The sequence below is a fragment of the Lagenorhynchus albirostris genome, chromosome 2 (genome assembly GCF_949774975.1).
Source record: "Lagenorhynchus albirostris chromosome 2, mLagAlb1.1, whole genome shotgun sequence".
NCBI classification, from domain to species: domain Eukaryota; kingdom Metazoa; phylum Chordata; class Mammalia; order Artiodactyla; family Delphinidae; genus Lagenorhynchus; species Lagenorhynchus albirostris.
Window position 1 is genome coordinate 40,859,325 of NC_083096.1, and position 25,442 is coordinate 40,884,766.

Genomic DNA, 25,442 nt, shown 5'->3' on the forward strand with positions numbered 1-25,442 from the left:
TCTAAGGTTATAGGATACAACACTAGGCATGCACAGTTGTGGCCAGCTATGTAAAATTAAAGTTAAACTGTGTTTAGTTACATTTCAGAAGGACAGAGGCATGATTTAATGTGTAATATAGATTAAAATTTTACAATAATGGAGCAGGCTATCTTCCTAATGTTAGTCACTGCCATCTAAAAGCATTTACCAAGTTACGTGCAAGTGATTCCATACAGCATGAACTGCCAAGTAAAAAGCCTTTTTAAGTACTGAGGGAGTTATAAAATAAGATACTATATAATACAGTCCCTGGCTTTAGCAAGCTCAAATCCAGAAAAGGGATAAAATATGCAAAGGGAAGCTAAGTAACATCGCCAGGAAGAGTTCGGCTAGTGGCTCTAATAGTGCTACAAGGTCAGAAGAGAGAGAGGTCTGTAGGGGCTCCAGTCATGGAGAAAGACTAAGGAAGGAGGTGGGAGCTGAGCTGACTTGGACCCTAAAGGATGGGTAGTTAGGCCTAACTGAGAGAATATGGAGAGCAAATTTTAGCAGATCATGAGTTCGATTGCATGATAAACATGCACATGGCATCCTGGCTGCACTGCGAGTATTAATGTGGTGTGATTTATTTTCTGCTCTGCCAGTCCTCCTCTGCTCTAGTTATTGTCTCCACTCTGTACATTCAGCCATACCCAGCTCCTTCACCACTCCTGACCAAAGGGGCACTGTCTTAGCGACCTCACCCTCCCAAGCCTGGACATGAGGAATTTGACTTGCTATGGTAGTGTGAAAGAATTGCAATCCAAAATAGAACTGGAGGAGATAAAATGGAGAATCTTTCGCGTGTGCCCTCAGGAAGACAAAATTAAGGACTAAGAGACTGATTTCCCATAAATGACTGATTTATCAAAAACTGATAGTGTGGGAATTTTCTCAGATGATGGGGTTGGATCCGGAGATTGTCTCCTATTGACCTTGGTAAGTTTAGCCAGAGGCAAGCAAGGAAGAGGACCCAGATGGTATTGGTCTCACAAAGTGGACTGAATTGAGCTTTGTTTGCATGACTTGTTGGCCTGAAACAAATAGACTGCTAGATATTTTTCCAGCAAAGGTGGGATTATTCAGATCAGTAGAGAATCGCAATTCAGGGTCTGCAACCATGGCGAGCCACATGCAAGTTCCCTGTACAGTAAGGAAAGGAGAATGCTTTTACTGAGGGGAGAAAGAAGTTGGGAGGGCTATAGTAGACAAAGAGTCCGTGGCTTTTCATTGGCTGAGTCCTTTTCAGGAAAGGAGACTTTCTTCTTCCTGTTGCGTTCTGCTGTTGCTGCAGGGTGTGAGAGCGCCCCCTGCTGGTCTCCCAACTCTATTTAATTGCGGTTTCTGTTTATTAATTTTTTTGCTTACTTTACAAGAAAATGAAGAAATCATAATATAATATTTTTGGTAATGTTTTTGTAATCGTAATAATCAGTATGAATTTTGTTAGTTTAAATGTATGAATGGCTAAGAGACCCTGATATATTAGAGAATCTGACTTACTAGACTTGTGATTTTAATTTGTTTAATTGCTATTCCACTTGTAGTTTTTTTTGTCCTTTTGTTTGTTTGTTTACGTATTTATTTTTGGCTGATCCACACAGCATGCAGGATCTTAGTTCCCTGACCAGGAATCAAATCTGTGCCCCCTGCAGTGGAAGCATGGAGTCTTAAACACTGGACTGCCAGCAAAGTGCCCCATTTGTAGTATTTTTTTTTTTTTTTTTTTTTTTTTGGTGGTACACGGGCCTCTCACTGCTGCGGCCCCTCCCGTTGCAGAGCACAGGCTCCAGACGCGCAGGCTCAGCGGCCACGGCCCACGGAGCCAGCTGCTCCGCGACACGCGGGATCCTCCCGGACCAGGGCACGAACCCGTATCCCCTGCATCGGCAGGCGGACTCCCAACCACTGCGCCACCAGGGAAGCCTCACTTGTAGTATTTTTATTGGAAAGCTCTGCATGGGGAAAACTCTTCCTCCCATGTGTTTCTTCTTTACTCTGACACTACTATCACGCTGACAACGCTTCCGACACCAGATGTGTGGGATTTTTTTCCATGTCAAGCAATTCTGTGACACCCTCTGAGTGTCCAACAATTCAACTCAATTTTGACACTGTCTACCTGGAGATAGCATCAGATCCCACAGGTGAAGATCTCAGTCCCACAAAACTGCTCCTCTCCCCACTTCGGATGACAAATAAATGCAAGTCCAGGTTGTCGCCTGTGCTTCTGACCAATTGATTGACTCTAAATCAAGGTTCCCATGACCCCATCCTTGGTTTCGATTAATTTGCTGGAGCAGCTCACAGAACTGAGGAAAGCAGTTTACTTACTGTTTACTGGTTTATTATAAAAGAGTAAGATGAACATCAAGATGGAAGAGATGCAGAGGGCAAGGTATGTGGGAAAGGATGTGGAGCTTCCATGTTTTCTCCAGGAGCACCACTCTTCCATACCTGCAGGTGTTCACTGGGTGTTAGAGAAACTCTCCTAATCCAGTACTTTTGGGATTTTTATGGATGCTTCATCGTGTAGGCATGATTGATCATTAATTTCATTTCCAGCCCCTCTTTCCTCTCTGGAGAATGGGAAGTGAGGCTGAAAAGTCCAAGCTTCTAATCATGGCTTGGTCTTTCTGGTGGCCAGTCCCCATCCAGCAGCCCACCAAGAGTACCTCATTAAAAGTGACTAATGACACTGCTATCACCCGGGAAATTCCAAGGGATTTATCAACTCTGTGTTAGGAACTAGAAAGACCAAATATTAAAACAAAAGATGCTCCTAGTGCTCTTATCAACTAGGAAATTACAAGGGTTTTAGGAGATCTGTGCCAGGAATGGGGTGAGGGGCGGTGACAGAGACCGATATATATATATATTTCTATTATCTCACAGCTGTAAAAGAGTTTCTTTGCAAACAGCATTTCACTGTTTAAGAAAATCTGTTTTAATCAAAAATTTTGGACTTACTAAGTTTGTAAGTAGTGTTTAAAATACTTCGGATGATTTGTTTTGTTAGATTTTTAGCAGTGGTGCATTGGTAGATGTAGCATTTGCCAGTTTCACTGTGTACATGTTCCCATTATGGTCAATTTCACGCTACCTACATGATGTCACTGAAGCTGAGATTGAAATTTGAAATTAACAACTTTAATAAATTTTGTATTGATTTAAACACAAGTAACCATGTTTTCTTTTGTTTTCCTGAGCACAAAACGCTCCCTTAACATTAAAAAACAAACAAAATAAGCTCAAATGACTATGGCTGGGGGTAGGGGAGCCATCAGGGGTAAATGTGTGAATGGAAATCTCTTCTTTAAATTTGTTGTTATGAATCTCACCATCTTTTTTTTTTTTTTTTTTTTTTTTTTGTGGTACGCGGGCCTCTCACTGTTGTGGCCTCTCCCCCTGCGGAGCACAGGCTCCGGACGTGCAGGCTCAGCAGCCATGGCTCACGGGCCCAGCTTCTCCGCGGCATGTGGGATCTGCCCGGACCGGGGCACGAACCCGTGTCCCCTGCATCAGCAGGCGGACTCTCAACCACTGCGCCACCAGGGAAGCCCGAATCTCACCACCTTTAAAACCAACATGCCAAATCTGGTAAATTCATTCAGGTAAAGGGAATAGGAACAAGATGTAATATGGATAATTTAGTGTGATTTGACATTGGTTATACTTAAATCACTCAATAGGCAAATTATATGCCAGATTAAGAGAGGCAGGATCTAATTTAGTAAATCTGTGGAGATGTTTTAGGGCAGAACGCTCTTCCCACTTCAGAATTAAATCGCTAGCACATCTGCACAAAAATGTACACATGGTTTCCACCATCTTTCCGTGCCACTACAATGGTAGGCATGAATGTCCTGGCTGATGCTCTCAGGAGCATCAACAATGCCAAAAAGAGGCCCAAATGTCAAATCCTTAGTAGGCATTGCTTCAAAGTCATTGCCTGGCTTCTAACTGATGTTGAAGCATGGTGACATTGGTAAATTCGAAGTCATTGATGATCACAGTGCTGGGAGAATTGTGAACCTCCTGGGCAGTTAAAGTGTGCAGTGATCAGCCCTAGATTAGGTGTGTAACTCAAAGATCTAGAAAAATGGCAGAATAATCTGCTCCTATCCTGTCAGTTTGGTTTCATCGTGCTGATGAACTTAGCTGACATCATGGACCAAGAGGAAGCAGGACAAAAACACACATAAGGGAAAATCCTTAGGATTCTTTTTCTAGGAATATAACGTATAGATACAGATAAATCACTTCAATGGGGGGAAAAATACACCATGGGAGGATTCTGATTTCCAGCTTCCTCCATGCCTCTATTCCAACTTAACCTTTCCACAGCATAGAACAGCATTGCCTTGGCCACTCAGGTGAACAGACATGGTAATAGTGGTGCCAACTGAAAACAATGTTGCTAAAATTTACCTCTCTCCATGAAACCTGGATTTTACATCTAGGGACCTTGTTCTGGTTTGTATCTTACCCTCTTAGACTTCAGGAAACCTTTGCTCAGGAATAGCCACATCACTGTTAATAGTATCTTGGACCTTGTCTCCTGGGTGTCATTCAGATCTCATATCACTGAACTATTACTCATTCAAATTGGTCTGACTTGGCATTTTCACATCCGTAATGTAGCTCAAACTCATCTTGACTCCCAGCCAAGTGATGTTCTCAGTACTGTCCTCTATGGCGGAGGTTAAGGTTCGTGTTATGTTATATATCCATGATATAAAGTATGATTCATGCCTAAACTGGAACATAAGTATCTACCACTGAAGCCTCAAGAGAGAGGAGGCAAGGTTAAGAGATTAAAATGATAATACAAAGAGATACTGCTGAACTTTCCCCTTTCTGTACTCCATTTGTTCCTTTATGGAACTTTGTTGAAAGAGGCATACAAATTTTGTCAAATCCTTTCATTGGAAATATCTTACTTTTCATAAATCATAGAAACTTAAAGTCAGAAAAAATCTTAGATCTAACATAGCTCACTTTTCCATGGAGTTTGGGAATCTTATCCACAACATACCTAGTCCAACACAGATATTTCATCTAACTCTTGTCTAGATATGTCACGTGGTGGTGCATTCAACAGTTGACCACTTCCTTTTATTTATTTATTTATTTTGCAGTATGTGGGCCTCTCACTGCCATGGCCTCTCCCGCTGTGGAGCACAGGATCCGGACGCGCAGGCCCAGCGGCCACGGCCCATGGACCCAGCCGCTCCGTGGCATGCGGGATCCTCCCGGACCAGGGCACGAACCCGCGTCCCCTGCATCGGCAGGCGGACTCTCAACCACTGCGCCACCAGGGAAGCCCTGGCCACTTCCGATGACAAGAAATCTCCCTCTTGTGAGGCTAAGAGTAATTAGCATTTGCCATTGTGTACTGCCCTTTAGGGACATCCTCAGCGCATCTTCCAGAGAGGGACTTTGCCACCATAAATTCCGTCTAAAAGATCTTGGAGTAGCTCCAGGACAATCCAAGCAGGTTTAAATAGACAAGATGGGATCAAATCTAAGATAACACGAGAATGTGATATGACTTTGAGGAGACATGAGTTGATAATAATGGCTATAGATAATATTTTACTGAGTATTACTGTACATCAGGGATCAAGGAACTATTTAAGTACTTTATATTTATTAGCCATTTATTTCTTACAACCATCTCATGAAAAATATTGTCCTCATTTTCTCTGTTGGAACTGAGGCACAGAGTAACTAGTCCAAAGTCATGCAACTAGTAAGTCAAAGAGCTAGGATTTGAATCCAGGTCATTTGGCTCTGGAGCCTGGATCCTTAACCACTATAGTAGACTATCTCAATAACTGTAACTAAGGATGCGTAAACCGGGCTTCCCTGGTGGCGCAGTGGTTGAGGGTCCGCCTGTCGATGCAGGGGACACGGGTTCGTGCCCCGGTCCGGGAAGATCCCACATGCCACGGAGTGGCTGGGCCCGTGAGCCATGGCCGCTGAGCCTGCGCGTCCGGAGCCTGTGCTCCGCAACGGGAGAGGCCACAACAGTGAGAGGCCCCTGTACCGCAAAAAAAAAAAAAAAAAAAAAAGAATGCCTAAACCATGTGCGAGGTGTTATTTACTCACTTAATCCTCACAACAACAATCTAACGAGGCATGTACTATTAAAGAATAGCTAAGTAAATTGCCCAAGTTCTCACAGCTTGTGAGTACTGAAGTTGGAATTCAACTCCAGGTAGCCTGGCTCTAGATCTGATACTCTTCTCCACTATTCTAGATCCTCTTGGTGGTATGCTCCATGTAGATGATGATGGTGTCAGATACAGAACTTTGTTAAGTGCAGGGAAGACAAATGACAAGGTGGAAAAGAATAAGATAGGCACCAGCTGGTAAAAGCCTGGAGGGAAATTTTTTTTTTTTTTTTTTTTTTTTTGGTGGCGCCGAGCAGCATGCAGGGATCTTAGTTCACCCACCAGGGATCGAACCTGTGCCCCCTACAGTGGAAGCACAGAGTCTTAACCACTTGACCGCCAGGGAAGTCCACCATGGAGGGAAGTTAGATGCTAACTGGTATCCGGGACACTCAGAGGACTCCCAACTCCCAACCCCAATCATTCTTGCTAAGGACATAGAGAAGACAAATTATCTCTGAACAGATGGAGCCTAAAGAATCAGAAAGAATGGCCTCCCTGCAGGAGTACATTCAGGAAGCTGCCTCTGTGCAGAAAGGAAAGTTATCTTTCCAGTCTGGTAGAAGACAATCTCCAATCTTCACTGGATAATGGGGAAATGAAGCCTAATATAATTTGCCACTTTTTGGTTTCAGGAAGGGAGTGAGAAGTTTGCAGATACCTGAATGTTTACTGTGAACATGTGGATTGGAGGTACTACTGGGGCAAGTAAAGAAAGGTCCGTTTAAAATTCTACTCATTGGTGATGATCATTTTGAGATGTGTAGAAATATCAAATCACTATGTTGTACACCTGGAACTAACATGTGTTGTACGTCAATAATGCATCAAAAAAAAAAGAATCAAAAATAAAATAAAATTCTATCCATTGGATTACTTTTTTAAAAAAATTATTTATTTTATTATTTATTTATTTTTGGCTGTGTTAGGTCTTCGTTGTTGCGCTCGGGCTTTCTCTAGCTGCAGCGAGTGAGGGCTACTCTTCACCGATGTGCACGGGCTTCTCATTGCAGTGGCTTCTCTTGTTGTGGAGCACGGGCTCTAGGCGCACAGGCTTCAGTAGTTGTGGCACGCGGGCTCAGTAGTTGTGGTGCACGGGCTTAGTTGTTCCGTGGCATGCGGGATCTTCCCGGACCAGGACTTGAACCCGTGTCCCCTGCACTGGCAGGTGGATTCTTAACCACTGCGCCATCAGGGAAGTCCCTGATTCCCTTTCTGAACAGGTTTTTGTTGTGTGTGTGTGAGCTATGTAGAAGGTTTCATGGTTCGTGAAGGTATTAAAAAAAAAAAGCCTCAGAATAATGAATAGTGAGTTGTACTGAATATTAAGCAATGCAATTAGTTCATTTTTCAGAAATCCATATAATAGACATCTTAACTAAGAATGAAGTCCTTTGGATTCCACATTTATTTGTTCATTCAGAGGACATCACTCAGTCATCTAAAATAATATCTAAATCAGTGTTTAGAAAATCATATTTGCAGAGGAACTTTACAATTTTTTAAAAAAAGAAATGGATTCACTTTAAAAATAAGTAATTATTTAAAATATCCAATGCTTGTTAGTTGCAGTCATTCAGTAAATATTTATTGAACACCTACTGCTAAGTACTGTTTCAGGTTCTCAGTATACAGCAACAGCAGCAAAGCAAAACAACTTTCAGCCCTGCCCTCACAGAACTGACGTTTTAGTGGGGAAGGAGGAAATAACCACCACCAACAACAACAAAATGACATTTTAGAGTGCTAAGCATTAAGAAGAAAAATGAAGGGGATTAGGAGTGGAATGTGCAATTTATATAGGGTGACCAAGGAAGATATAAAATGCACATATTTCTTCAGGTTTAGGATTATGTAGTATTTCACCTGCACTGAGACGTATCTGATATATTTTTATATGCTACCAAAATAATGATGTTAAGAGGCAATAAAAAGAAAGTGTACTGGGTTTTAGAGTTCTAGGTAGCAACACTTTTTAAAAAAAATAAACTTATTTATTTATTTTTGGCTGCATTGGGTCTTCATTGCTGCGAGCAGCCTTTCTCTAGTTGTGGAGAGCGGGCACTACTCTTCGTCGAGGTGCACGGGCATCTCATTACAGTGGCTTCTCTTCCTGTGGCGTACCGGCTCTAGGCACATGGGCTTCAGTAGCTGCGGGGCCCCGCCTCCAGAGCGCAGGCTCAGTATTTGTGGCTCACGGGCTTACTTGGTCTGCGGCATGTGGGATTTCCCTGGACCAGGGCTCGAACCTCTGTTCCCTGCATTGGCAGGCGGATTCTTAACCACTGCGCCACCAGGGAAGCCCTACCGTTTAAGATTAAATCCATTGTGAGATACCCCTAGTTTCAATTCCACTTTAATAATGAATACTTGGAGCCTTTTTTTTTTTTTCCTTCAAATTTAGTTTCCCAAGAAGTAGCAGGACTGACTTTTCCTGTAGTCCAGGAACACTTACAAGGCTACGTGTGCTCTTGAGAGTAGGCAATATGTCTCATTTTTATTTTTTATTCCCCAGAGTCCATGACAGTGTGGGGCACATACCTTTCAAAGCAAGTGTGGTGCTTGGAAGCCACTGAATGTGTGTCCAGTAAATACTAACTGCAAGTGTTGGTGCAAGGGAGAATGTTGAGCAACAGGGCCTGCTCAGGCACAGCACGTCCCAGAGATTCCAACTTCACAAGGGCAGATTTCTGAAGAAATCTCTTTATTTGGATCAAAATGCTTTCCGGTGCTCTCCCTCTGCCGAGACAGCACGAATTTATGAAACGTGCTCCTGTCTGCTCTAAAGGCAGCGTCCGATGTTGACAGCTGCGTTGGGCCGAGAGGCCAAGTTTGTCCTCTGCCAGTGTTAGACCTGTCCCTAGAGGAGCCCCCCTAGGTGGAGAGACTCATGTCTGCCTCTTTGTCTCCCCCGTTTCTCCTAGCCCCTCGTTCCCAGTCCCGAGTTGCCCAATCCAAAGCTCGCCTCCCGCCCGCCCACGCCCAGGTCGGAGGACTTCTGGCCACAGCATCCATCCAGAAGGAGAACACCTAGCGTAGACCTCCAGCTTGGCCTTCCTCCTCTACCGCCCCGCACACTCACTCCCGCCCCGCCCCTCCGGAAGCTCCCCGATTGGCTCCGGCGGGCGAGGGTGCCGCTGATTGGCCAGCGGGCCTTCACCGCGCAGTGACGCTGCTTTCTCCCGGCCCGGCCTGGCCCTGAGTGACCGCCCGCCGGGCAGCGCACGGGAACGAGGACTTCGCCTGCGGACTCAGGCAGCGCGGGTTGCAGCTCCCGGCTCAGACCGAGGCTTACTCGGCCGGGGAGAGGGTCGCAGGAGCAGTGGGCCGAGGGGTAGGGCTTGGGGTGCAGGGAGGGCCTCGGGTCTTGGGCTGGGGGTGCAGGGCTGGGAGGAGGGCGGGGGCGCCAGGCGGCTCCGGGGAGCCCAGGGACATGGCACTGCCCGACGATGAGGAGGGGACAACGGTGGCGAACGGGCACCCGCCCGCGAACGGATACCTCCCGGTCCCGGGGGACGCGCCCGCTGGAAAGGTGAGCGCGGAGACGCAGAACGGGCCCAAAGCCGGCTGCCTGGCCCTGAATGGGGTCTCTCGGGACAGCCCCAAGGCCGCCTCGGGAGCTCTGGACAGGCCGAAGACTCCGCTGGCCCCGGAGGAGGAGACCCAGGCCCGGTTGTTGCCCAAGGACCCCGGCGAGCAGACGCCGGCGGTCGAGGGCACCCTGGTGCCCCGGACTGCGCTCTCCGCGCGGCGCTTTTTGGTGCTACTGATCTTCAGCCTGTACTCGATGGTGAACGCGTTTCAGTGGATCCAATACAGCATCATCAGCAACGTTTTCGAGGGCTTCTACAACGTCTCCTCGCTGCACATTGACTGGCTGTCCATGGTATACATGCTGGCCTACGTGCCCCTCATCTTCCCGGCCACCTGGCTGCTGGATACCAGAGGCCTGCGGCTCACCGCCCTGCTGGGTTCCGGCCTCAACTGCCTGGGCGCCTGGATCAAGTGCGGCAGCGTGCAGCAGCATCTCTTCTGGGTCACCATGTTGGGCCAGTGCCTGTGCTCTGTGGCTCAGGTGTTCATCCTCGGCTTGCCCTCCCACATCGCTTCAGTGTGGTTTGGGCCCAAGGAGGTGTCCACAGCTTGCGCCACCGCCGTGCTAGGTAATCAGGTAAGGACTAGGGTAATAGATGAAAATCGGATCCCGAAGGACCAGATAAAACGTCATAGGCCATGTGAGCTAGGTATATGGATGGACCCTTAGGAGGCATTCTATAAATGAAGGGGAGGAGGTGAGCAGTCATAAAATAGGAAGCAGTCTTGGATTAAAGAGGGGTTTTGATTTATTTGTAAAGACAGACCTTTCAAAACCAGTTTAAAATGACTACCTGGTCATCTTTGAGAATTACCTGTAAAGTAATTAACTGTACAGGCCCATATCTAGGCCTAACATCATAGAAAACTTGTCAGTGCAATAATGAATGAGTCTAAAGTAGGTATTATTTTTGTCATCAGTGTATTCTTTGCAAAAGGAAGGAGCTGTGTTCTGGGAAGTTTGTTCTTATTTTGAGTGGTCCATGTAAACAGCTTCTGTTTAATTTTATATATTAGCAGTCAGCAGAGTGCCTGGTACATAACAGACATTTGTAAATGATCGCTAAATAAATCTAGTGATAAAGACTTCGCAGCATTACTGAGTCCTATTACCAAATTTTAACGGTAAGAAAATGCAAGACAAATCATAGATCATAGAATCCATTGCAAAAGCGTGGCTTATTTTGCCAAGTCTCCATTAAACTGTTTCCTAGACTTGCCAACACCATAGGTTCAAATTCATTAGCGTTCCAGTAGCATTATTAGGTAGAATTTGTGTGTGTGTGTGTGTGTTTTAATTGAAGAATGGTCCTTTTACTGTAATTTAAATTTTGCATATGGAATCCTATGATACTTTATGTAAATTATATCGAGTGTTCATTCAGCTCGAGGAGAATCAAGTTAAAAACCTGTATAACAAGGGACTTTCCTGCCGGTCCCATGGTTAAGACTTCCCCTTCCAATGCAGGGGGTGCAGGTTCGATCCCTGGTCAGGGAGCTAAGATCCCACATGCCTTGGGGCCAAAAAAAGCAAAACATAAAACAGAAGCAATATTGTAACAAATTCAATAAAGACTTTTTAAAAGAAATTGCTTAAAAAAAAAAAGACCTGTATAACAAAAATGTTACCTCTCTCTATACATATATCATGTAGCTATGTAACAAAAGAATGTTACTCTTTTACTTCTGGTCTAACACTTGTTTCAAGATCACAGTAAGATCTATTTAAATTCCATGTAAAGACTAACTCTACATGTGGGCTTATTGCTTTATATTTATTTCCTTTAAAAGTACAGAAGAAGGGATAGCTTGAAATATAGTTGTATATCCAAAATAATTTGTGACTGATATTTTAGTTGGTTGCTTCCGCATGTTTGGATAGGAACTGTTTCCTTCAACTATTTTTTCATTTACGAAATTATATGCAAGATTAATACTTCATTGAGCATGATGGAAATATTATCAACTCCATATCTATGGATTATCTATTTCATGGATAATAAATGGAAATGTTTTCTCATAGGCAGATATCCCTCTAACACTTGGCACACCTCTGGGCCTTCCTCCCACATTCTCCCTAAGTGTTCGAATCCTTCCTTGACTCTAGTAGCTCTGCACTTGCTCACGACCCCCAAGTATGCATCTTTAGCCTAGATTATGGAGTGGTCATTCATAGTAATATTCAACATTATTGAGCATTCACTAAACCTGGCACCCTGCTAAGTACTTTACACACATTGTTTCATTTAATTTCATTATGTAAGGTAGGAACTATTAGTCTCCTCATTTTATATATACAGAAGCTGAGACTCGAAGGGATAAAATTATTTTCCAAAAGTCACACGGGTAATTAGCAGCAGAATTCACACTTAGGTCTGTCTGATTCCTGAATCCTATCTTTTAACTACCCATCTACTGTGCCAAGTCTCTAACCTGAGAGAACCTTCTAAAAAAAAATTTTTTTTTAATTTTTTAGCCATGCCGCACGGCTTGCAGGATGTTAGTTCCCCAGCCAGGGATTGAACCCAGGCCCCAGCAGTGAAAGCACCAAGTCCTAACCACTGGACTGCCAGGGAATTCCTGAGAGAACCTTTTAAAACATAGATCAGATCATGTCATAGCTCGGCTTTGAACTCTCCAGTGATTTCCCATAGTAATTAAAATAAAATCTAAATTCCTTACTGTGGATTACAAAACCTTACTAATATGTTTTTGTTTCCTTAAACAACACTAAGCTTGCATTTTTCATAAGGGCCTTGGCAAAAACATTCTCTCTGTCTGGAATGTTCTTCCTCCTAAGATCACACTGTTATATCTTTATTATCATTCAGCTCTCAGTTTAAATTCATTTTAAATATCATTCAGTGGCATTTCTTGAGGATCCCATTTAGAGTTGCCCAGTCACTGTCTTATTACATCATTGCACTTTAATCCTCTATGTAGTGCTTATCACTGTCTGATATATTTATGTTTATATATTAATTGTTAATTATTACTCTTCTCCGATCCCCACCATTAGGTTGTAAGTTTCATGAAATAGGCACATCGTCTGAATGTACAGCATTCATTAGAGTGCCTGGCACGTTGTAGATTCTCCATAAAAATTTATTCAATAAATTAACGAGCTTCAGACTTATGTAGATACTGGTCAGCTGGATATTTCCACTTGACTATCCCATATGACCCCACCAATCAAAATTTACCTTGTCTCCCAGCTCATTACTCTTCATTTCCACTGCCACCATCTTAGCCTTGGCCACCCGTAGCTCTCACCTAGAGCTTGCTAACTGATTTTCCTATCTGCAGTTCTTGCTCTCTTCCCTCTATTCTCCACATTCGTCCATTGTGGTCTTTCTAATGTGCACATCTGTCCTGGACACTCCCTTGCCCTCTGCAGTGTCTTCCATTGCCCTTAGGAAAAAATTCAAACTCTCTTAAGTGTCAAGTGAGACCTTACAGTTCTGCCTCCTGCCAATTCCTCAGCATCACCTCTCTGCACAGCCTCCATTCCTCATATACAGACTTGCTCTGCTCTGAGGGGACTTGTGCACTACTTACAGTTTCTCACAAGGCCGTGCTCTCTCCTTCCTTTGTACATGATGTCCCCTTGACTGGGAACATATATATATTTTTTGAATTTTATTTTATTTATTTTTTATACAGCAGGTTCTTATTAGTCATCAATTTTATACACATCAGTGTATACATGTCAATCCCAATCGCCCAATTCATCCCACCACCCCCACCCCCGCTTTCCCCCCTTGGTGTCCATACGTTTGTTCTCTACATCTGTGTCTCAATTTCTGCCCTGCAAACCGGTTCATCTGTACCATTTTTCTAGGTTCCACATATATGTGTTAATATACGGTATTTTTCTCTTTCTGACTTACTTGACTGGGAACATTTCTATTTCACTTGGCTAACTCTAATTTCTTATTCAGATCTTTGTGCCTTCAGAAATTTTTCCTGAACCCCACGTCTATACAAGGTGATCCTCTAAAGTACTCTCTTAGCTAAGGTGACCATATGCTCCAACTGGCCTAGAATAGTCCAGGTGTACATCTGTTGTCCAGTACAACTGCTCATGGGGTCCCTTTCACTCTGACTAGTGTTCTTGCTTGAATGATCAATTACATGATCTTCCCAGTCATGGCACTCTACCTCTCATCACAGGACTGCTCTTACTACACTTGTAATTACCCGTTTAACTGTCTCTATCCAGCTTTTTATAGGGAGCAAATGCAATATTTGGTAAATGTTACTTCTCTGCCTCAGCGTCCTCTTTGAAACCTATCTTGGGCCCTTCTGTCTCACCTCCGTCCCCCAAAGAATCTGAAATCTCCCTCCACTGATCCTCCTTTAATACTTTGATTTTATTTCTCTTGTTGTGATGATCATAGTCGGCCTAATTTTTTTTTCCCTGAGGTAGAATTCACATAAAAAATTAATCATTTTAAAGTGTACAGCTCAGTGGCATTTAGTACCTTCACGATGTTGTGCAGCCATCACCTATATCTGGTTCCCAAACATTTTCATCTACCCTCAGAGAAGACCCAGTTCCCACTAAGCAGTCACTCCTCATTGCCCGCTCTCTAGCCGCTGGCAACCACTAATTTGTTTTTTCACTATGGATTTCCCTAGTCTAGATATTTCATATAAATAGAATCATACAGTATGTGACCTTTTGTGTCTGGCTTCTTTCATTTAGCAAGTTTTCAAAGGTCATCCATGTTACAGCATCTATCAGTATTTCATTCTTTCTAAATAATATTTCATTGAATGGATATACCACGTTTTGTTTATCCATTCATTCATTGATAGACAATTTGCTGTTTTCCACCTTTTGGCTATTGCAAATCAGGCTGCTACGGATATTCATGCACAATATTCAATACCTGTTTTCAGTTTGGGGGTATATACCCAAGAGAGGAATTGCTAGGTCATACAGTAATTCTATGTTTAACTTTTTAAGGAACTGCCAAATTGTTTTCCATGGTGACTGCACTGTTTTACAGTCTTACTAGCAGTGTACAAGGGTTCCAATTTCTCCACATCATGACAACATTTGTTACTTTCTGTTTTTTTTTAAAAATTATAGCCATTCTAGCGGGTATGGTTTTGATTTGCATTTCCCCAATAACTAATGATATTGAGCATTTTTTCATGTACTTGTTGAACATTTATACATATTCTTTGGAGCAATGTCTATTCAGGTCTTTTGCCCATTTTTGAATTGGGATATTTGTCTTTTTGTTGTAGAGTTGTAAGAGTTCTCTATATATTCTGGATGGTAGATCTTTATCAAATATATGATTTGCAAATATTTTCTCCCATTTTGTATGTTGTCTTTTCTCAGCATTTTTTTGTGTATATGTGTGTATTTTTGTTCTCCTTTTTTTTTTTTTTTTTTTTTTTTTTTGGCGGTACGCGGGCCTCTCACCGCTGTGGCCTCTCCCGCTGCGGAGCACAGGCTCCGGATGCGCAGGCTCAGCAGCCATGGCTCACGGGCCCAGCCGCTCCGCGGCATGTGGGATCCTCCCGGACCGGGGCACGAACCTGTGTCCCCTGCATCGGCAGGCGGACTCTCAACCACTGCGCCACCAGGGAAGCCCTTATTCTCCTTTTTTATTGTAAGTAGCCAAAGGGTAAGGAGTGTGTCTTACACAACTTTATAGCAGCATCATTTGGATGGTTGGAGCTTAGTAAATGTTTATTAACTAGGGAAGACATTTGACAACAATTTTCCTTTAATGGTATGGTAAAAAGACATTAGAACATGGTGCTTTAGAGCTTACGAAAGGACCTTGCAATAGTGGTTGTCTTTATGTTGATTACTTTTTTTTCTCTTATAATAAGAAGAAAGAATTAACAGGACTGTTTATTTTACAGCTTGGAACTGCAGTTGGCTTTTTGCTGCCACCAGTTTTGGTGCCGAACACACAGAATAACACACAACTGCTGGCTTGTAATATCAGTACCATGTTTTATGGAACTTCAGCTGTCTCCACACTTTTATTTATTTTAACGGTAATTGGTAAGTGAATTATTTTCCCTAAAGCTTATATAGATAAGTGCATGACAAACATATGAAAATAAAAATAACCAACCCTGAAAATTTGTACTGGTAATATCTCAAGTGCTATTTGCTTGTTTCATTCTTGCTGTTCACTTTCTTGTTTAGGTAATGAATGCTACCGCCTAAGGATATGTTATGGTCCGCTACATCCGTTTTAATATTGTAAAGGGTTTGAAGACTAATTCACCTCATTTGTCTCCCTACTAACTTTTCTTTCCTGATAACTGTTGGTTTCAAACATATTACCTGCCTCCTCTTTGCCTATCCGTCTATGTGTCTGCATCTTACACTAACCTCGCCAGGAACAAGTTCTTGTCGTGCTTTGAAATGATGCGAATAGGCTACAACCTTCCTTTAAATGATAAATCCTTCTAGGGATCCCCAATTTAACAGTTAACTGGATCTGAAAATGTTGACCAGTGAATGATCCTGGGCAGCAGCAAGCTGTTCAGCAGAATTTCAAACTGTGGCAACTATCTGCTTGTTAGGCCACTCCAGCAAAGCACTGCTGCCACCACTCGTCCCCGAGTCCTCTCGTCCGGGCCTGTCTCTTGAAGCAGTCAGTCAAAATCAGCTGCAAGCAGCCATCATCAGTTTGGAAGAAGGTTTGGGAAGGTCTGCTTTTTAAAGTTTATTTTTAATGGGAAACAATTTTGATTTCAGGGAAAAGAATAGGTGAGGCTTATTTAAGTAATAGAGCTGCTAACATAACTATAATATTGCCTTGTGGGCACTCAGTATATCTTAAATTGATTTGAAGAAGAAAGGAACTTTAAAGTTGAAAGGCCATCTTTCAATCATTAAAATTTATAATTAAATTTCATTATAGCTGGAGTTTTAAATTTTATATGTTAATTTTTACCATGGTTATAACAGTAATGAAAAATGCAATTTTTTTTTTATGATCACCAGATATAAAATCCTCAGTTTTCAAAGAAAATGTATGTTAAAGACTATGGAGTGTTTTGATAGAGATGCCTTTATTTTTTTAAATTTTACTTATTTAATTATTTTATTTTATTTTTGGCTGATTTGTGTCTTCGTTGCTGCACGCGGGCTTTCTCTAGTTGTGGCGAGCGGGGGCTACTCTTCGTTGTGGTACGCAGGCTTCTCATCGTGGTGGCTTCTCTTGTTGTGGAGCACAGGCTCTAGGCGTGCAGGCTTCAGTAGTTGTGGCACGTGGGCTCACTAGTTGTGGCTCGTGGACTCTAGAGCACAGGCTCAGTAGTTGTGGCGCACGGGCTTAGTTGCTCGGTGGCATGTGGGATCTTCCCGGACCAGGGCTCGAACTGGTGTCCCCTGCATTGGCAGGTGGATTCTTAACCACTGCACCACCACAGATGCCTTTAGAGATGAACTGCTGGACCCAGGGATAGGAAACTCAGCCCACATATTTTTAATTTTCCTTAAGATAATGAACAAAATATTCTCATGGTAGCATTTAAAATATTCTGACATGTCCAATCTACCTATGATTGGTTTTTATGTTTCTGTTAGGGAGTGGCATATTTGCTGTGTGCTGACTACTGAAAAAGGATAAATTATCCCTTGTACTATTTTGTCAGTTTAACAAGGTTTTAAAAGAAATCTATATTTTTAAAAAACAAATTCCTATATCTACTTTTCTGGTAGCCATATTTGATGTGCTAGATGAAGTATGAGATATAGTTTATATACATTTTGCATAAATGGATCTTCCATTAGCAATAGGGATTATTAAAATATAAAATTCTCGGGCTTCCCTGGTGGCGCAGTGGTTGAGAGTCTGCCTGCCGATGCAGGGGACACGGGTTCGTGCCCTGGTCTGGAAAGATCCCGTGGAGCAGCTGGGCCCGTGAGCCATGGCTGCTGAGCCTGCGTGTCCGGAGCCTGTGCTCCGCAGCGGGAGAGGCCACAACAGTGAGAGGCCCGCGTACTGCAAAAAAAAAAAAAAAAAAAAAAGAAATATATATATATATAATTCTCTTTCCTTTGATTGCTATGTATCTTTGCATAAATTCTGGTTTTCCTTTTTTTATCGTCTTCAATTGCTTGTCTCTTTGGAAGAAGTGAGAGTAATAGACTGTATATAAGATATCTATAGATACAAAATTATATATAAGACACATGTATTTAAACATATATATATATATGAGATGCTACAAATATAAGATTTTTATTTGTCAAAGGAGTGGGACAAAAAACATAGGTATGACCATTGGCGTATCACCCTGTATTATTTAAGAAATTAAAAGAGAGCTATTCATGTACATAATTATTTACGTACTCATGGCTTATGAGTAGACAGTGGAAATGGAAATGGGGGGTGAATGGAATGGAAATAGAATAGGAAAAAAAAAAGCTCATTGTCAAGTTTTGCTTGGTGACCTATAAACTTAATCTTATGATACTAAGCATAGTATAAAAGCAAGATAATATACAGTTGTGATATGAAAGTCTAGGTTGAAAATTGTGACGTTTAAATTAAAAATTTACCTGTTTTCCTTATACCTAAATATTTGCTATTAAGGAAAATATGGATTATTTTAAAAATCCTAACTTTCTTATAGTTCCTTAATTACTAAGAGACAATGCTACTTCCTTCTAAATTCTACCCATACATATTTTGGAAGCCCAATCAAATCTTATAAAATAATTTAGTTTTGTGCTGATGCTTTTCAGCAATGTGACATATACCAAACTGGTATTCAGAAGTCTTCATAAAATACTAACTTGAGGAGGGTTCATGTCATGTAATCCTATTACCCTCCCTAAGTGTAATGCATCTAACATTTCTAGGAATTAAGCCCAACCTTCCACTGAATTTCACGCTAATACCCCATTCTTATTGGGAGAATACTATTACAGTCTCTAACATTTGATTGATATGTACCAAACATGTTTAAAAGCACAACTGCATGCTATATTTCATTTAATCCTCAAAGCCCTATAAGGGCGGTACTATTATTATCATTCCCATTTTATAAATGAGGAAACTGGGCACAGAATTTAAGTAAATTTAACTTACCCATGGTCACAGTTAGTATATAAATGCTAAAGATGAAATTTGAGCCTGGGCAATCTAACTCCATTAATAAAATGTTACATATATAAATATATCATTTTAATTTTTACTTAGTCTGATTATTTGTTTCAATTCCTCTTGTATAAGTGGTAATGCCGTTGTATTTGAAAGCTGTTCTTCTTATGCAGAGCAGTAAACTATATCACTTAAGTATGTCAGTTAAAATCCTTATCATCCTGATTCACTAAAATGAGTGGATGACAGAAACCAAAAGTAATGGCAGTCCAAATATTTAATATTAAGGTATTTAAATACATGAGTATAAAACATGCATGTATAATTTTATTTTTGATTCTTATATTCAGGATATTTATATATTGGCTCCTATTATAAATTGTTAATAGAAGTACGTTTTACTTAGTGTATAAGAATTTCAAGCCCTGAGAAAAGTCTCTGATTTTATTTTATTTTTAAATATTTATTTATTTATTTATGTTTGGCTGCACTGCACAGCATGTGGAATCTTAGTTCCCTGACCCAGGGATCCAACCTGTACCCCCTGCGGTGGAAGCCAAGTCCTAACCACTGGACTGCCAGGGAATTCCCTGAAAAGTCTCTGATTTTTAAAAATAAATATTCCTCAAAAAGACAATGTATTTTGTGTAGTACTCAATAATTACAAAATTCTTTTACACATATCATATAGTCCTCATACCAGCTTGTTGTTATTATCTCCATTTTATGAATGAGAAAGCAATAGCTGAGAAGCAGGAATTGATTTCTTCGAGTCATATAGTGAGATGAGGCAGAGCCAGGATTCAAACCTGTGTTTGTCTTATAATAAATTAATATGTGTAATGTCCGCTTGAATCACAAAGGCACAAATAATGAAATCAAAAGATAATATTATAACCTGATTTCAAAAAACAGAAGTGGTCCTAAACACAATAGATTTGTTATTTATTCATCATGAGAGAAAAAGTTTGAATGTGGTGCCCAAAATCCTTTGGCTACTTTCCATTCCTATTGCTAAGGGTGGAGAATAACTTTTATTAATTAATTATTTTATTAGTTAATTATTTTATTTGCACAACTTTTTGGTGGGGAGAAGAGAAGTTAGAAGTCTATTTTTCGGTTTCAAAGGAGAAAGAAAAAGCCATATTTCATCCTTTGAAAGGAGCAATGAGGCGTAAACAGGGTCATAGACCAATGGTTTTTTTGTTCCTCTTTTTTTTTTTTTTCTTTATAGACTTAAGCCTGACTTTACTATATTGTGTAGCTGGTAGATAAAATCTTGATTTTGTCCAAGAAAGCAGTTAACTTCCTGAAACTAAGACATAACTTGTATTCAGAAAACAAGTCTAATGGAATTAAAGACTACCAGAACTTGTTTTTATTTTGCATTTGAGTTCAGATCTGAGCCATTTAGACTTATTTTATTGTAGTAAATAAAAATCTAAGTAAGAGACTTAGGACTCATTCAATACCCATGACTACGTTGTAAGCATAGTTTTTACATTCTGAAACTTTGTTTTACAACATGTGAGTTCTGTTTTACCAATATTAATAAAGAGAGATATCGCCTATCTTAACTAGGATGCAAAGAGACTTTCAGGAGAGGACAACAGGCGTCCTCAACAGTGCAAGGAGCAGATAGGGTGAAAGGAAGGGGAGGGATTGCAACCACTTAAAACGTTTTATGTCTACCAGTCCTCCAATGTAAGGATATTAAAAAGTAAATATGAGTTATGTCTCCGCTTCAATTAGTTGTAAGACCTATAAAAATAGAAGTCTAGTTGTTGTTTTATTTATATCATAATTAATCCATGTTTTGGTGAGCAAAGAGCTGTAATTTTTTATTTTTAGCAGCAAACAGGAGAATTAAGAGAATTACAATATTGTGTGCAAGTTTTAAGAATCATTTCTTTCTTTTGCAGTGATTTTCAAACCTGGCTGAGCGTTGAGTTTTGTGTAATACAGTTCTAAGGTTCTGTTCTGGAGGTTCTGATTCACTGAGCCTTCTCTAGAATCCCCAAATCTGTATTTTTAAAAAATTTCTACATGATTACAGTTGACAGTCAGGTCCATCAGATCTAGACCACTTTCAAACTACAAAGCAGGCTTCTTTGTTGGAAGAAAGAAATAGCCACTATTTAAAAAGAGAGAGAGAGAAAGAGAAGGAGGAAATTCTAATATTTTAGAAAATATTACTTTCTTCTGAATCCATTTACCTTCTTTTTGGCTTTTGAATTTACTCTACTTTATTGATTCTAAAGTGTACATTTTTTTCATGGCGTCTCTGAAATTGAGGTGCCTTTAGTAATCAATCAATGGCGTCTAAGATGAATAAGTTCTAGAGATATGCTGTATAACATTATGCCTATAGTTAATAATACTTATTGTACACTTAAAAGTTTGTTAAGAGGGTAGATTTCAAGTTAAATGTTCTTATCACAATAAAAAAATATCAATGGCATGTAACACTGGTGTCAATTGAGGTATGGTTATGTGAAAACCTTCTGTTGATGCCTGCCAAGATCATTAAGTGCCAGCCTCAGACCATTTTAGATTCAGCGAAATACAGCATTTTTCCTGTATGTATTTGAGATTAAAATTTTGAGTCAGTACTAAAACTAGATTTTAATTTCTGATGTACCACTCTTAGCAGGTCAGCTCTTCTATCAGAAAGTCTTGACTCCTGGCTAGCCATACCCTACAGAAATCTCTGCCTAGCCATCTGTTGTAGGAAATTAGTAGATCCTTCCCTGCCCAGCAAAAGGGCAGTCTCTAAATATCTGGCTGAGAAGGCTGTGCGATCTTTCTCTAACTACATAGTAATGGGCAGTGCTAGAACTTACAGTATCAGAAACTATGTATCACACTTTTATGTCTCCCAGCTCTACCCCTAGATTTTCCATATGCAGCTGAAGTGAGTCAGCAAGCAGGACCTAGCTCTGCTCCCATGAATCCACCTGGACCTTTTCAGTTCTAGAGGGGTAATTGCATCAGATGATAAACTTTCTATCAAATTTCAGAAGAAAATAGGTACTAACTTAAGACAGCCCTCTAAAAGTTCAATAAGATACTGGCTTGCTCATATCTGATATTACCTCTAATTACGGATTGAACCAAATTTAGAAATAGAATTGTTGAATAATTAATATAATAAAAATTAATCTTGCTTAACTAAAAACAGAATAATCACTGGGCAAAGTTGTGACATAGTATGGATGGTCTTACAGTTCAGTTCCGTGAATTGGCCAAATCTCTGAGTTTTAGTCCATCTCAGAGGGTTGAGATGATAATATCAAATTATTCTTCACTTAGAAATTAGTGAAAATGAAAAGCCTCAGTATAAAAGACTTTTACTACCTCTTTAAACTTAAACTGAATTTAGTCTGCTCACTAAAGAAGACTTGTATATTGAATTATCTTTTCATGTATGTTTCCAGCATTCAAAGAAAAACCTCAGTATCCACCAAGCCAGGCTCAAGCAGTTCTCCAAGACAGTCCCCCTGGAGAGTATTCCTATGGGAAATCAATAAGGAACCTATTTAAAAATATTCCTTTTGTCCTTCTATTGATCACTTATGGTAAGTGGTTTTATTTTTGTTGATGTCTGTGTAAACCTTTGAGCATTACAGATTATTTTCTTATAATCTAGTGGTTTGAGCTAGATTATTATTATTATTATATAATATTATATAATATTATTAATATATAATATATTAATAATAATATATCATTAATGTATAATATATTATTATTTTCTTATAATCTAGTGGTTTGAGCTTTAATTAATGAGATAATGAGATAGGTTTATTAACTCTATAATAATAGCATAGTCATAAACTTAAATTTTTAACCAAAAGCAAAAACTTCAGAATGGATTTCCTTACATGTTTTTAGAACAAAAAAAATGGGTGGATATTAGAGAAGCACTCGGTTTTTTTTGGTTTTTTTTTGCGGTACGCGGGCCTCTCACTGTTGTGGCCTCTCCTGCTGCAAAGCACAGGCTCCGGACGCGCAGGCTCATCGGCCATGGCTCACGGGCCCAGCCGCTCCGTGGCATATGGGATCTTCCCGGACCGGGGCACGAGCCCGTGTCCCCTGCATCGGCAGGTGGACTCCCAACCACTGCGCCACCAGGGAAGCCCGAAGCACTCGTTTTTAAAAAATTTTATTTAATTAAAAAAAGTTTTTTTATACAGCAGTTCTTATTAGTCATCCATTTTATACATATTACTGTATATATGTCAATCCCAATCTCTCAATTCATCACACCACCACCCTCCCCCGCCACTTCCCCCCTTGGTGTACATACGTTTGTTCTCTACATCTGTGTCTCTATTTCTGCCCTGAAACCGGTTCATCTGTACCATTTTTCTAGGTTCCACATATATGCGTTAATATACGATATTTGTTTTTCTCTTTCTGACTTACTTCACTCTGTATGACAGTCTCTAGATCCATCCACGTCTCTACAAATGACCCAATTGCATTCCTTTTAATGGCTGAGTAATATTCCATTGTATATGTGTACTACATCTTCTTTATCCATTCGTCTGTCTGTGGGCATTTAGGTTGCTTCCATGACCTGGCTATTGTAAATAGTGCTGCAGTGAACATTGGGGTGCATGTGTCTTTTTGAATTCTGCTTTTCTCTGGGTATGTGGCCAGTACTGGAATTGCTGGATCATATGGTAATTCTGTTTTTAGTCTTTTAAGGAACGTCCATACTGTTCTCCATAGTGGCTGTATCAATTTACATTCCCACCAGCAATGCAAGAGGGTTCCCTTTTCTCCACACCCTCTCCAGCATTTGTTTGTAGATTTTCTGATGATGCCCATTCTAACCAGTGTGAGGTAATACCTTATTGTAGTTTTGATTTGCATTTCTCTAATAATTAGTGAAGTTGAGCAGCCTTTCATGTGCTTCTTGGCCATCTGTATGTCTTCTTTGGAGAAATGTCTATTTCGGTCTTCTGCCCATTTTTTGATTGGGTTTTTTTTTTTAATATTGAGCTGCATGAGCTGTTTATATATTTTGGAGATTAATCCTTTCTCCATTGATTCATTTGCAAATATTTCCTCCCATTCTGAGAGTTGTCTTTTTGTCTTTTTTATAGTTTCGTTTTTGCTGTGCAAAAGCTTTTAAGTTTCATTAGGTTCCATTTGTTTATTTTTATTTCCATTACTCTAGGAGGTGGATCAAAAAAGCTCTTGCTGTGATTTATGTCAAAGAGTTTTCTTCCTGTGTTTTCCTCTAATAGTTTTATAGTGTCCAGCCTTACATTTAGGTCTCTAATCCATATTGAATTTATTTTTGTGTATGGTGTTAGGGAGTGTTCTATTTCATTCTTTTACATGTAGCTGTCCAGTTCTCCCAGCACCACTTATTGAAGAGACTGTCTTTTCTCCATTTTATATCCTTGCCTCCTTTGTCATGGATTAGTCGACCATAGGTGCGTGGGTTTACCTCTGGGCTTTCTATCCTGTTCCATTGATCTATGTTTCTGTTTTTGTGCCAGTACCATATTGTCTTGATTACTGTAGCTTTGTAGTATATCTGAAGTTGGGGAGTCTGATTCCTCCATCTCCGTTTTTTCCCTCAAGACTGCTTTGGCTATTTGGGGTCGTTTGTGTCTCTATACACATTTTAAGATTTTTGTTCTAGTTCTGTAAAAAATATCACTGGTAATTTGATAAGGACTGCATTGAATCTGTAGATTACTTTGGGTAGTATAGTCATTTTCACAATATTGATTCTTCCAATCCAAGAACGTGGTATATCTCTCCATCTGTTTGTGTCATCTTTGACTTCTTTCATCAGTGTCTTATAGTTTTCTGAATATAGCTCTTTTACCTTCTTAGGTATGTTTATTCCTAGGTATTTTATACTTTTTGTTGCAGTGGTGAATGCGATTGTTCTCTTAATTTCTTTTTCTGATCTTTCGTTGTTAGTGTGTAGGACTGCAAGAGATTTCTGTGCATCAGTTTTGTATCCTGCAACTTTACCAAATTCATTGATTAGCTCTAGTAGTTTTCTGGTGGCATCTTTAGGATTCTCTATGTATAGTATCATGTCATCTGCAAACAGTGACAGTTTGACTTCTTCTTTTCCAATTTGTATTCCTTTTATTTCTTTTTCTTCTCTGATTGCCATGGCTAGGACTTCCAAAACTATGTTGAATAATCGTGGCGAGAGTGGACATCCTTGTCTTCTTCCTGATCTTAGAGGAAATGCTTTCAGTTTTACACCATTGAAAATGATGTTTGCTGTGGGTTTGTCCTATATGGCGTTTATTATGTTGAGGTAGGTTCCCTCTATTCGCACTTTCTGGAGAGTTTTTATCATAAATAGGTGTTGAATTTTGTCAAAAGCTTTTTCTGCATCTATTGAGATGATCATATGGTTTTTATTCTTCAATTTGTTAATACAGTGTATCACATTGATTGCTTTGCATATAGTGAAGAATCCTTGCATCCCTGGGATAAATCCCACTTGATCATGATGTATGAGTCTTTTAATGTGTTGTTGGATTCTGTTTGCTAGTATTTTGTTGAG

The 25,442-nt window shown here is 40.4% G+C and overlaps 1 protein-coding gene and 1 pseudogene across 2 annotated transcripts in view; both read left to right on the forward strand.

Moving 5' to 3' along the window:
- The first annotated feature begins 3,869 nt into the window (after positions 1–3,869).
- Positions 3,870–4,262, forward strand: LOC132515396 (small ribosomal subunit protein uS8-like; annotated as a pseudogene).
- Positions 4,263–9,630: 5,368 nt separating this feature from the next.
- The window catches only part of FLVCR1 (FLVCR choline and heme transporter 1), a 37,759-nt gene continuing 21,947 nt past the window's right edge, over positions 9,631–25,442 (forward strand). For both annotated transcript variants that reach the window (XM_060142133.1, XM_060142132.1), the window contains exons 1-3: positions 9,631–10,371; positions 15,684–15,828; positions 22,327–22,467. In XM_060142133.1, the coding sequence (XP_059998116.1) occupies positions 9,634–10,371; positions 15,684–15,828; positions 22,327–22,467 (1,024 nt within the window). In that variant the 5' untranslated portion in view covers positions 9,631–9,633. The remainder of the gene's footprint in view (positions 10,372–15,683; positions 15,829–22,326; positions 22,468–25,442) is intronic.